At 49.4% G+C, this 12,656-nt stretch overlaps 1 protein-coding gene and 1 long non-coding RNA gene across 4 annotated transcripts in view; both read right to left on the reverse strand.

The window, feature by feature from the left end:
* FBXO31 (F-box protein 31) overlaps positions 1–5,623 on the reverse strand; it is a 48,363-nt gene extending 42,740 nt beyond the window's left edge. Inside the window, exon 1 of one of the 3 annotated variants that reach the window (XM_053554355.1) lies at positions 4,790–5,623. In XM_053554355.1, the coding sequence (XP_053410330.1) occupies positions 4,790–5,141 (352 nt within the window). In that variant the 5' untranslated portion in view covers positions 5,142–5,623. Of the gene's footprint in view, positions 1–1,968; positions 2,035–4,789 lie in introns of those variants that run through there. The other 2 variants (XM_053554364.1, XM_053554375.1) reach the window with 2 other exon arrangements.
* A 6,475-nt stretch (positions 5,624–12,098) lies between these two features.
* LOC128560862 (uncharacterized) lies at positions 12,099–12,613 on the reverse strand. The gene is made up of 2 exons (XR_008373166.1): positions 12,462–12,613; positions 12,099–12,367 (listed from the first exon to the last, which is right to left on the reverse strand). It is a non-coding gene; the product is annotated as an uncharacterized LOC128560862 (long non-coding RNA).
* Between the last annotated feature and the right edge of the window lie 43 nt (positions 12,614–12,656).

Here is a 12,656-nt window from a genome sequence, read left to right on the forward strand (position 1 = left end):
GAGGCTGGCAGGTTGGACCTGCGGGCCAGCTAAACAACAATGACAAATGCAACAACAACAACAAAATAGCCAGCGTTGTGGTGGGCGCCTGTAGTCCCAGCTACTTGGGAGGCTGAGGCAGGAGGATCACTTAAGCCAGAGAGAGGCTGCTGTGAGCTGTGACGCCACGGCTCTCTACTCAGGGTGACATAGTGAGACTATCTCAAAAAAAAAAAAAAAAAAAAATCCAAATGAGTGTAAATAAGAAAATGTTTTGTACTATAATAAACTGGAATCTATCCGGACTGTATAAGTAAAACCTACAAATCAAAGAAAAATAAGAAAAAAGGCAAAGATGAAAAAAGTGCAAATATGGCGGTACCTGTGGCTCAGTGAGCAGGGCGCCGGCCCCATATACCGAGGGTGGCGGGTTCAAACCCGGCCCCGGCCAAAACTGCAACAAAAAACAGCCAGGTGTTGTGGCGGGGCCTGTAGTCCCAGCTGCTCGGGAGGCTGAGGCAAGAGAATTGCCTAAGCCTAAGAGCTGGAGGTTGCTGTGAACTATGACGCCACAGCACTCTACCGAGGGTGACAAAGCAAGATTCTGTCTCTAAAAAAAAAAAGAAGAAGAAGAAATAGAGAAAAAAGTGCAAATAAGAGAAATCTGAATAGCCAATAAAATTTTTCTACAGAAAAGTCTCACTGCGTTGCCCAGGCTGGTCTCAAACTCCTGGCCTCAAGTAATCCTGCCTCAGACTTCCAAAGCACTGGGATCACAGGGAGAAGCCACCTTGTCCTATTTCAATAAAAATATACATATTGTTCATCAAAAAACACATATATAAGGGGTTTTGTTTTTTTTTTTAGTCTGTCACTCAGGCTAGAGTGTTCACTATAGCCTCAAACTTCTGGCTCAAGCAATTCTCCTGACTCAGTCTCCCAAGTAGCTGGAACCATAGGTCCTGCAACCACATCCAGCTAGTTTTTAAATTTTTTGTAGAGATGGGATCTTGCTATGTTGCTCAAGTTGTATTAAAGGCGTGAGCTGAGGCCTATTTTTGTTTCTTTCTTTTTTAAGACTCATTCAAGGCCTGACATGGTGGCTCACACCTGTAATCCTAGCACTCTAGGAGGGCCAAGGGAGAAGGATCCCTTGAGCTCAGGAGTTCAAGACCAGCCTGAGCAAGAGCAAGATCTCATCTCTACTAAAAATATAAAAAAGAAAGTTAGCCAGGCATTGTGGTGCTTGCCTATAGTCCCAGCTCCTTAGGAGGCTGAGGCAGGAGGATCACTTGAGCTCTGGAGTTTGAGGCTGCTGTGAACTATGACACTTCAGCACTCTACCTAGGGAGACAGAGACTCTGTCTCAATAAAAAAAAAAAAAAGTATTCTCACTAATTATCAAGCAAATGTAAAATAAAATGACATGCTGGTTTTCACCCAAATTGGCATTGCTTTTTTTTTTTTTTTAATTTTTTTTATTGTTTGGGGATTCATAGAGGGTACAATGAATTAGGTAACAGTGATTGCATTTGTTATATAAAGTCCCTCTCATAATTATGTCCCACCCCCAAGAGGTACGCGTACACCTTGACCTCCCAGCCCCCTCCTCCCCTCTCTCCACTTGCTCATTGCCCTGGCCCACCCCTTGTATTAGCTCATCTGCTGCCTTCATATTAGAATAGAGTACATTGGATTCTTGCTTCTCCATTCTTGCATTGGCATCGATTCCTAAAGAGGGAATATTGAAAGTGGAGAGGTTGGGGGAGGTGGCTCACTCCTATAATCCTAATACTTTGGGAGGCTAACACAGAGGGATCACTTTAACCCAGGACTTGACGTTGCAGTAAGATATGATGATGCCATTGCACTCTAGGATGGGCAACAAGGCAAGACCCTATCTCCAAACAAACAGACAAAAATGCTAGAAATAAAAATTACAGAAGTAGAGAGAACTCGGCAGATACTGGATTAAATGAGAAAACTTACAGTTCCTTGGCCACAAACCGCAATGCCTTGTGATGACACACCCTGACTGTGACTGTCAGGCCTGTGTCTGCTCCCCACTTCTTCCTGCGTCTCCATCTGGACTTTGCACATTTCTGTTGGGAACTTATCCTGAGCTGCAATTCCAAACTCCAGTTAATTTTTATTCTGTGGCATATCTTTGATCTTTTTTTTTGAGACAAGGTCTCACTGTCACCCCAGCTGGAATGCAGTGGTACCATTATAGTTCACTGTAGCCTTGGACTCAAGGCATTCTCCTGCCTCAGACTCCCGAGTAGCTGGGACTACAGGCATGTGCCACACATTTATCTAATTTTTTTGTATTTCTTGTAGAGACAGAGTCTCCTTAACATGCTCAGGCCAATCTCAAGCAATCCTCATGCCTTGGCCTCCCTACATGCTGGGATTACAGGCCTAAACCACCAGGCCTGATTTTTTTTTCATTAACCAAAACATCTTCTGTTACTCTCTGATCCTAGAGTTGAGCCATATATACCTTATATTTCCCCAAAGATAAAAATCTCCCCGCCTCACCCCCGACCCCTACCCCCGGAGATCACTACCCAGGTTTGGCTAACAGATGGAGAAAGTTCAAAGCACAATGAAATGTGATGAATCTGAGTCTTACAGGTGTAAACAAATGGCTCTGTGTCTGTAGCTCAGTGGCTAGGGCGCCAGCCACATACACTGGTGCTGGAAGGTTCGAACCCAGCCCCGGCCTGCCAAACAACAATGACAACTGCAACCAAAAAATAGCCGGGCATTGTAGCAGGTGCCTGTAGTCCCAGCACTTGGGAGGCTGAGGCAAGAGTTTGAGGTTGCTGTGAGCTGTGACATCATGGCACTTGACCCAGGGTGACATAGTGAGACTCTGTCTCAAAAAAAAGGCAAAACAAAGTGAAAAGGTAGAGCTCATAGGGAAAGAGAAAGTAGAACTTTCCTCAATTTTAAAATATAAAAAAACCTTTCTTGGTACACATTTTACAAAAGATTTGTATGACTAATATCCAGAGTTCTTACAAATTTTTAAGAGAAAAAGAGACAAGAAAACACACATAGGAAATTCACAAAAGGAGCCACACTAATGGCCAAGGAGCATCATAAGCAAATAGCTGCCACTCGGGGTGAGGACTACACACTCAACCCCTTAGCCCTCAGGTGACTGTCTGGGAGCAGCAGTTCCCACTAAGCCCTACTAAGACTTGGAATGGGTAGCACCTGTGGCTTAGTGAGGAGGGCACAGGCCCCATATACCAAGGGTGGCGGGTTCAAACCCAGCCCCAGCCAAACTGCAACAAAAAAATAGCCGGGCGTTGTGGCAGGTGCCTGTAGTCCCAGCTACTCGGGAGCTGAGACAAGAGAAGCACCTAAGCCCAAGAGCTGGATGTTGCCGTGAGCTTTGATGCCACAGCACTCTACCGAACAACAAAGTAAGACGCTGTCTCAAAAAAAAAAAAAAAAAGATTGGGAAGGCCAAGCAACTTCTCTGGCATCTACAGCAGGTAAATCAAAGCCTGGGCTAGAAACTAAAGTGACTGACCCCAAACCTGGGGCCCTGACCATTAGCTGTGGAAGATGACCATCCCTACTGTTGGGGAGGATCTCGCGGAGGGTCCTTCTCATGCAGACTTCCTGGGGTTTACAATGGGTAGCAAAGGTTTTATCACTGAGAAATCCTGCTACCTCACAATCTCACTTTTGGAAGTGCTGCCTCTAACAAGGTAATCTCGTAAGTTCTAGAAGATAACATATAAATCTCCTACATTTCTATCAAATGCACAAAGTAGTCCTTGAAGCTCAGTTTATAACAAGGAAAAATTGAAAACTTCGAAGTTTATCAGTCAGAGATGCGTCTGCACTGCATGCAGGCAGGGGGATACTGAGACCATTTCGTATGGTCTCTAGGAGAACGTACATGGTGTGGTATTATTTAGGTAAAAATATGTACACGACTCTACGTATATATACGGAGAGAAGTCTAAAAATTTTAGGGCGATTTATCTTTGATTGCCGGAGTTTCTGATGCGTTTTACTTTCTTCCTTGCTGTTCTGCTTTGTTTGAATGTTTTCTTACCAAAATATGAGAGCTGACTAAACACCATTGATCTGCCAACATTTACATGCAGAGCCTTGAACTCTAGATTAAATAAATAAGCCTTTCTTCTTCCTATGATTCCATACAAAACTAATCCCGTCCCGCGTACACACAACTCTCGAGACAGAATAAACCCAACCGGGCAAAAGGCAGAAACTGGGCCCCCCACCTCTCCACAGATCCAGCCTGCCTCCACAGCGCGATACCTGTGCCCTGCAACCTACTCAAGTTCACCCCTTCTCTCCGGTGGGGAATCCCAGGCCGTACCCCAGCAGGGGCAGAGGAACTTGGAGACGCCAACTTGTGCCCCGCCCAGACCTTCAGGGGTCAGCCTGACACCTCCCTCCTGGGCCCGGCTTCCGGGGCGCCCCTAAACCCCGCCCAGGACCCCCAACGTGGGCAACACCGCGGCCACTTCCTACCCCCACGCCGGAACATCCAGTCTCGGGCCCGCGCCCTGGGTTTCTCCAGCGCTGGGTCCGCTCCCGCCCTCACCCAGCCCGAAGCACCCACCAGGCCAGAACCCTCCGGACCAGAAAGACCCCGCCCCCTCCTAGGACCCCTGCCTCTCCAGGGCCCAAGACCCCGGCCCGGTCGGCCCTCGCCACCTCCCAGAGGCCCTGCGCCCGCCGAGTCACCCGCCATGCCAGGGCCCGAGATACCCCGCCAGCCCGGTCGGCCCTCGCCCCCTGCCCAGGCCCTACTCACCCTCCCGGCAGCGCCTCCTCCAGATGGTGTCGGTGTGGAGGATGCGCCGGAACTTGGTGCAGACCTGGGCCAGGCTGGGCAGGTCGGTGCCGGGCAGCGAAGCGAAGATCTCCACCAGCAGCTCGGGCGGCAGCTCCAGCAGCGAGCAGCGCGGGGGCGACGGCGAGGGGCCCGCGCACGGGCCGCCCCCCGCCCCGGCCTGCGTCGCCTCGGCCGCCTCGATGCGCTCCTCTTCGGGGTCCGTGTCCGGCTCGCTGTCGGCTGGCGCCGTCTCGGCCGGATCCCGGCGCTGCTGGCGGCGCCGGCATCCGCGCGACGGGCCCACGCCACAGAGGCGAGCGCACACCGCCATGCCCGGCCGACTGACCGCCGGACGCCGCGCGCCGCGCTCTGCGCACGCGCAGGCGCGGCTCCGCCCCAGACGGGGCAGAGTGGCACCTGGCCTCGCCCCTGCAGGAAACACCGCCCGGGGCCAATACACTCCTCTGCGACCCCCGGACACCCAGAATGTCCGAACCAGGCCTGGTCCCGCCTCTTCCTCCTGAGGTCTGGGCCCGTGACCCAAAGAAACAGTCAAATATTGTAGTAGCAAGGAGCAAAATAGTCGTGATGACCCAAGTGAGGACCGAAGTCCCCACCATTAGTCTACAAACCCGAAGCACCACCTACCGCGCCAGCCCGGCTCGGTGACCCCTGCAAAGACCCGAACTCCGACAGTGGATTAGCTAGTGAGGAAGTGCACATTTTCACAGCTCTCCAAATGCAGTGAAACCACTACAACCCTAACCTGCACACATAACCCTTTTGTTTACGTAAACAAGGACATTTCATCATTTCCAAGATTTTAAGGTAAAGGCCCGCGGCCCGCACCCCCGGAGCTCTGCGTGGCCCCACCTTCGCCCGCCCACCTGCACAGCCCAAGTCCCTGCGCCCCGCCCACCCCACAGGTAACGTCACACGACCCTGAGCCCGCCCACCTACGTCCCACAGGTCCCCCTGCGCCCTGCCCACCACACGCACCCAGGCCGCCACCTGCACCGGTACACCTGCGCCCCTGGCGGCAGGCGGGGTTTACGTGGGGAGACGCACACAAGACCCCTAGGGAGCGACTCTGGGGTGCCGCCAACATCCCTGTGACATTCTGGTTCCACGTGAATATAAGATCTACTTTAAAAATTAAGTCTGCGCGGTGGTTGTCGCCTGTAGTCCCAGCGTGTGGGAAGGCCTAGTCCGGAGGATTGCGTGAGTCCAGGAGTTTGGGTTTGTGATGAGCTAGGCTGATGCCGTGCCACCCTAGCCAGGGGAACAGAGGGAAACTGTCTCAAAACCGAGGGGAGAGGAGGGTGGCGGGTGCAGGGGCTCAAATCACAGCACCCTGGGAGGCTGAGGCAGGTGAATGACTTGAGCTCAGAAGTTCCAAACCAGCCTGAGCAAGAGCGAGAGCCCGTCTGTAAAAATAGAAAAAGTAGCCGGGCGTTGTGGCGGGCACCTGTAGTCCCAGCTACTCGGAAGGCTGAGGCAAGAGAGAGAATCGCTTGAGCCCAAGAGTTTAAGGTTGCTGTGAGCTGTGACACGGCGGCACTCTGTCTCAAAACAGCAACGAAGGCTTAGTGGCATAGCCTTCAGACTTTGCTCAGTGTAAGGACTGCCTTTCTTATCACGGGGTTAAAATCCAGGGGATGGCGGACAGATTGCAGGGATCCGACTCCAGCGCTCAAGCGCCGGGGGATTCTCAGAGCCCAGGGGAGGCCGAGGCCGCACTGGCCGCCCGTGCTCCCCGCGGGCCGGGTCTGGCTGATCACGGGGGAGTCCAGAGGCGCCTCGCGGCTGGGCACCACCGGAGGAGGTCCGAGACATAGGAAGGGTTGTGCACCGTGGTTCGCAGAGCCCAGGACACCGTGCAGCGCATCCTCTAGCAAAAATAGCCCTGCAGACCCGCTTAGGCACCGCGGGTCCACACAGCTAAGAGGTCTCCCTGCACTCAGGCCTTTGCTTCCCAATCCATTACCCACTGTTGTCAGAACGCTCTTCCTTCAAATAGCAATAATAAATAAACAAAAAGCAAAGTCATGCCGTGAGTCACGTGCTTACAAGTGTTTACTGATTACTCAGCGGTCCCCACACACCTCCCCACTGGAGCCGCCCATCCTCCGCCCACCCCCACCCAGTCGGTGCCTCTCACAGCCCTGGCCCTGCCTCCTTTTCTTGGAGAGATGGGTCCCTTTCTTACAGCGCCGCCCTGTTGCTTCAGTATGACACGTTTCCTTTTGGGCTTGCTTCTCCAGATAGATCCCCTGACACGTGCTGCGGTCACAAACCTCGTATAATCATGAGTACTCGCTGACTACGTGTTTGTTAAATGAAAAAGAAGTACGCACAAATAAACCGGCTACAAGGGTGAAAAAACGAGGAAGTGGAAGTGAACAGACCAGTGGGTCAGTCATAGACGTCCAAGCTAGGCAAGCAGGAATGCGTCAACGAATTTAATAAATATTTACAGAATGCCTTTGTGCTGTGTTATGTGTGCAGCCGTAGATTCTAAAGTACAATCCTCACCAGTGCTGCATTTCAGTTTATTATCTTTTTCTTTTTTATTTATTTATCTTTTGAGACAGTTTCTTGCTCTGTCACCCCAGCTAGACTACTCTAGTGTCATCATAGCTCACTGCAGCTTCAAACTCTTGGGTTCAGGAATCCTCCCGCCTCACCCTTCTGAGCTGGGACTACAGGTATGAGCCCGCATGTCTAGCTAATTTTTACATTTTTTTGTAGAGGCTGGGTCTCTACATTGCCAGCTGGGCTCAAGCTATCCTCCCACATCAGTGTTCCAAAGTGCTAGGATAACAGGCATGAGGCACTGTGCCTAGCCTGCATGTATTTTTTTAATTTTTATTTTTTTAGCGACAGAGATCGCCTAAGCCCAAGAGCTGGAGGTTGCTGTGAGCTGTGATGCCATGGCACTCTACCAAGGGCAGCAAAGTGAGACTCTGTCTCTTAAAAAAAAAAGGGCAGAGGCAGGAGAATTGCTTGAGCCCGGGAGTTGGAGGTTAGTAGGGCACCAACCCCATATACCGAGGTTCAAAACCCAGACCTGGCCAAACTGCAACAAAGAAATAGCCAGGTGTTGCAGCGGGCATCTGAGTCCCAGCTGCTCAGGAAGCTAAGGCAACAGAATCACCTTAAGACCAGGAGTTGGAGGTTGCTGTGAGCTGTGTGATGCCACAGCACTCTACCGAGGGTGACAAAGTGAGACTCTGCCTCTACAAAAATAAAAATAAAATAAAATAATAAAAATAGCTCTGTTATTAAAAAAATAGCTCTGCTGGGTCGGCGCCTGTGGCTCAAGCGGCTAAGGCGCCAGCCACATACACCTGAGCTGGTGGGTTCGAATCCAGCCCAGGCCCGCCAAGCAACAGTGAAGGCTGCAACCAAAAAACAGCCAGGCGTTGTGGTGGGCGCCTGTAGTCCCAGCTACTTGGGAGGCCAAGGCAGGAGAATCGCTTGAGCCCAGGAGTTAGAAGTTGCTGTGAGCTGTGATGCCATGGTATTCTATCTAGGGTGACAGCTTGAGGCTCTGTCTCAGAAAAAAATAATATATATATATTTATGTATATTTATGTAAAAAATATTTTTATATATTTTTTACATATATATACACACACATGTATTTCTGTACATAAGTGAACATGGATGCCTGTGCTCAGCAAGGAAATATTCGAAACTATTAACAGTGGTTACGTCTGAGGGTGTGAGGGACTGCATGGTGATCAACAGTAACTTCTGTACCTTAACAGTGAGGAAGTAGTCATGTATTCTTTGTATAATTAAGAATAAAAGGTCTCCCTCACCTCTGCTCCTTCATGTGAAGGATCCACTTCCAACTGCCTTTGGAATTGCTCTAGACTTTCTCTTCGTTCTTCCTAAATAAAATTTATCTTTGTTGCAATGGGGAAAAAAAGAATAAAAAAAAATTTAAAGGAGCAAAGATATACACATGAAAACATAAATAACCATATAATTATAAGATGGGGCCAGAATTTGACCTCCTGAAATACCAAGTTAAACACGCATGAATCTGGGAATGGCGAATGACATAGTGATCAAACTGGTGCTTTGGGACGCCAGCTCAGGCTTCAGTGTGCAGCACGGCACTCACATGAATTGCATGCAGGATGTGAACACAGCAATCCCACAGAGATCCTTTTAGCATTAAACAAGCAAAGTAGGGCCTCAGTTCCACCAGTTGTTACACACTCTGGAGAAATAACTCCAGGCTGCGTAGGATTTATCACCCTGCCAGGACAGGCTCGCGAGAGCCTTCGGTGGAGGCTGGAGACCTACGCGCCTCGCCCGCTCCGCGGCTCCCCGGACCCTGAGCCCGCCCCGAGACACTCCCCACGCCGGCAACCTACTCCGGGTCAACTTGTAAAGCTCCCTGAGAATAGCTCCCGGCGCTCGGCTTGCGCAATACTTGTTTGTTTACTTGTTCTAAAGAGCAGAGCGATGACACAGCGATTGACAGGACAGCTGGCCTATGCTAGCCTGGACAGCTAGGACGAGGGCCAATCAGAAAGCGGGGAGGCGGGCCGCGCCCTGCTGGCCTGGAGAGCGCAGCGAGCTGCCCGCAGGACTTGCCTCCATGTTGAGTGTGGCCAGGGCAGTCCGCACGCTGTGTCCTGCCTGGTGTGACAGCCTCTCAGACGCAGCCAGACCGCGTGATTTACAGCCACTTACATCACTCATGCTGGAAGATCGCGTTCAACTTTTAGCAGTTACATCATTTCCCCCATGGGTATGGTCATTGTATAATACGAAAAAAAAGGAACAGGGTGAGAGGCATTTCAAACTGCCACCAAAACAAAAACAAACAAAAAAATCCCGCTACTGCAGACTGGTCCCAGCACAGTGGTGTTTACAACTAATTGACCACCACCAGTCGCACATTTCTTAGTTCCTTATCCATGTCCTCAGCTTCACTAGCCTTGAAATTTTAAAAACTTAAAAGTAAAAATAAAACTGCTACTGCTGAGCTGTCTAAAATGAATAGTTATTTTATAGTTTGAAAGCACCATGAAATTCCTACAGAAAACATTGAATAAATTAAAACAAAAAATGCATGTTTTTTTTTTTTTTGAGACAGAGTCTCACTTTGTCACCCTGGTAAGAGTTCGGTGGCATCACAGCTCACAGCAACCTCCAACTCCTGGGCTTAGGTGATTCTCTTGCCTTTAGCCTCCCACGTAGCTGGGACTGTGGCACAACACCCAGCTATTTTTTCGTTGCAGTTTGGCCAGAGCCGAGTTCGAACCCGCCACCCTCCGTGTATGGGGCCAGCGCCCTACTCACTGAGCCAGAGGTGCCGCCCAAAAGATGTATTCTTGCTCTTCCACTTTATGTAGGTTATTTCAGGGAACTCTAATGTTTGTATTATTCATTAAAGTAAATGTACATTTTTTTTTGGCTAGGCACAGTGGCACACACTTGTCATCCCAGCACTATGGGAGGCTGAGGCAGGTGGATCGCTTGAGCTCAGGAGGTCAAGACCAGCCTGAGAAAGAGCCAGATGCTGTCTCTAAAAACTAGCTGGGTATTGTGGCGGGCACTGGTAATTCCAGCTACATGGGAGGCTGAGGCAACATGATCGCTGGTGCCCAAGGGTTTGAGGTTGTTGTGAGCTATGATACCAGGACACTGTACCCAGGGGGACAAAGTAAGACTCTGTCTCAAAAAATAAAAATAAAATATTAAAGTAATTGGTACTGTTACTGGAATTTTGTTCTTCAGTAGGTTCTTGGTCTTGGGGATGCGAGGAATGAACCCACGGATCACAGATCAGTGGCCAGACAGGATTTTATTTACAAATTAGAAAGGAATACAGAAGAAGAAAAAGGCACCAGAGCTTCTGGCAGGGGGAAAGAACTAAGGAGTCTCTACATAGGCTTTTTATCTAGGAGTATTAGGTCTTGAGAATTTACACTTGGCCAGGACTTGGCAAATAGAGACACGTTTTCATTGTTAATGAGTGTTATAAACAAAGGAATGAATGCTGTCCCTCCAGCTCAGGGCAAAAGATCAGGGTGTTCCCTTCACGAACTTGCCTAAGCCTAGGAAAACTGGGGTCCCCTATCCAGCCTTGAATGGGGAGAACCCTGCATCAGTACCATGCTCACATTAACTAGCTCAGACTAATTCATGATTGATATTACTTTACCGCTGAATATTGTGCACTACGTTAAACATCTATTAAACCACAATCTTTTGGGTCACAGGAAATATTTCACACGTACTCAAGCACACTTTTTTCAAAAGTTACTTGAAGTTGCTTCTTAATTTATTTTTATTTATATAAGAATAAATATAATTTATATCTCATGTGTCTAAATGTGCTATTGTCACATGGACTGATGCTTATGCAACATCTTTACCTCCAACTCCTTTGGACGATTTCCTGAGAAACACATATGGATATAAGGTTTTAGATTCAAGTTAGATTTAGAAGTTCAAGGTAGAACTATAATAGCTTTGCAAATACGGATTTCAGTATTGTATTTAAAAGACACGAAGAGTGACCCTGGCCCATCACTACCACAACCCTTGAGGTTATTAATAATTCTCTGGTAAGGAACTCAAAGCTTTGGCAAAGCCTTATGGAGGCCTGAGGGTTGGAAAATATGAGACTCTCCTTCCCCACCCCTATCTCCATATGCCAAATATCGATTTTTCTTGCCTCATCTTGCATTTGGAACAGTTGTCCCTAAAGAGAAAGCAAGCTCATTTTTTCCAAAGCAGCTGCTAAGCTGAGACAACAGTCACCAATCAATACTCAATACCATAAGAATTAAAAAAGCAGAGTCCACTCTCTTTTAAAACTTCAAAACTGGCAAGTCTGTGTTTGGCAGAAAGAAGATACACAACAGGCGCTTGCTGGATCTCCTTTTTCAATTTTTACAGAGTAGAAAAGAGCCAAGCCACGGACATCTTCCAAAAAGAAGGCTGTCCTAGATTAGATGGAGCTCGAACGTGCTTCCTTTAGAACTTCGGGGAGCAGGTAGAATGTTTAAGTACTATTCCTTATTAATTACATCGCTATAGCAGAGATTTTTTAGGTAAAGAACTACGACAGAAGAGAAAAAGAGACAGAAGGTGGCGCGTGCACAAACGCACTGCTATTCCACCGGTGGGAATACTGGGCTATCCGAGGAGTCTACTACTCTGTCCGGCTTCTCTGCAAGGAAAAGAAATCTCGACTGCATAAAACCACTTTGAGAAACATGTCTTTGTATGTTCCGAGTTCATAACCGAGAGCACATCAGACTAATCCAATTACTTTATCAAACACGCATTTAAGAAAGGTTTTTACAAAGTCCAGGGGGGAAGCCTGGAATGATGGAAATCTTTCAGAACATTAAAGAAGAAAAACAGACAAGACTCCAGCGCTGTTCACGGAGATGCTCGTCCTGCGCGAGACCAGCGGAGGCACAAAACACCTGCGGGTCCAGGACACCGGAGTCTAGGACTGACACAATTCGCTCTTGCTCACGGTGGCTCAGGTGACTTAGGGGTTGAGAGACTGAGAGCCTGAAAACGAGTCAGATTCGTTACTGGAGAGACTAGAAAAATCTTCCTTCTCGCCGCGCGGGTCACGGGCAATGGCCCATGTGACAGAACCAACCGTGAACCTCTAGGGACATCCGAAGCCACCCGACAGCTGAAGCATCTCGTCAGGGGAGGAGCTGGCGGGGCAGGAAGGCTTCAGACACAGACCGACTTCCCGGGGATCCCCGCTAGGCCGGTGCCGCCCGCGCTGGCCCCGCCCCTGGGGGAGGGGGGGCTCCGGGGCGCGCCGGCCCGCCCCTACCACGCACGC

Source organism: Nycticebus coucang, chromosome 2, assembly GCF_027406575.1.
Source record: "Nycticebus coucang isolate mNycCou1 chromosome 2, mNycCou1.pri, whole genome shotgun sequence".
In the NCBI taxonomy this organism is placed as follows: Eukaryota; Metazoa; Chordata; class Mammalia; order Primates; family Lorisidae; genus Nycticebus; species Nycticebus coucang.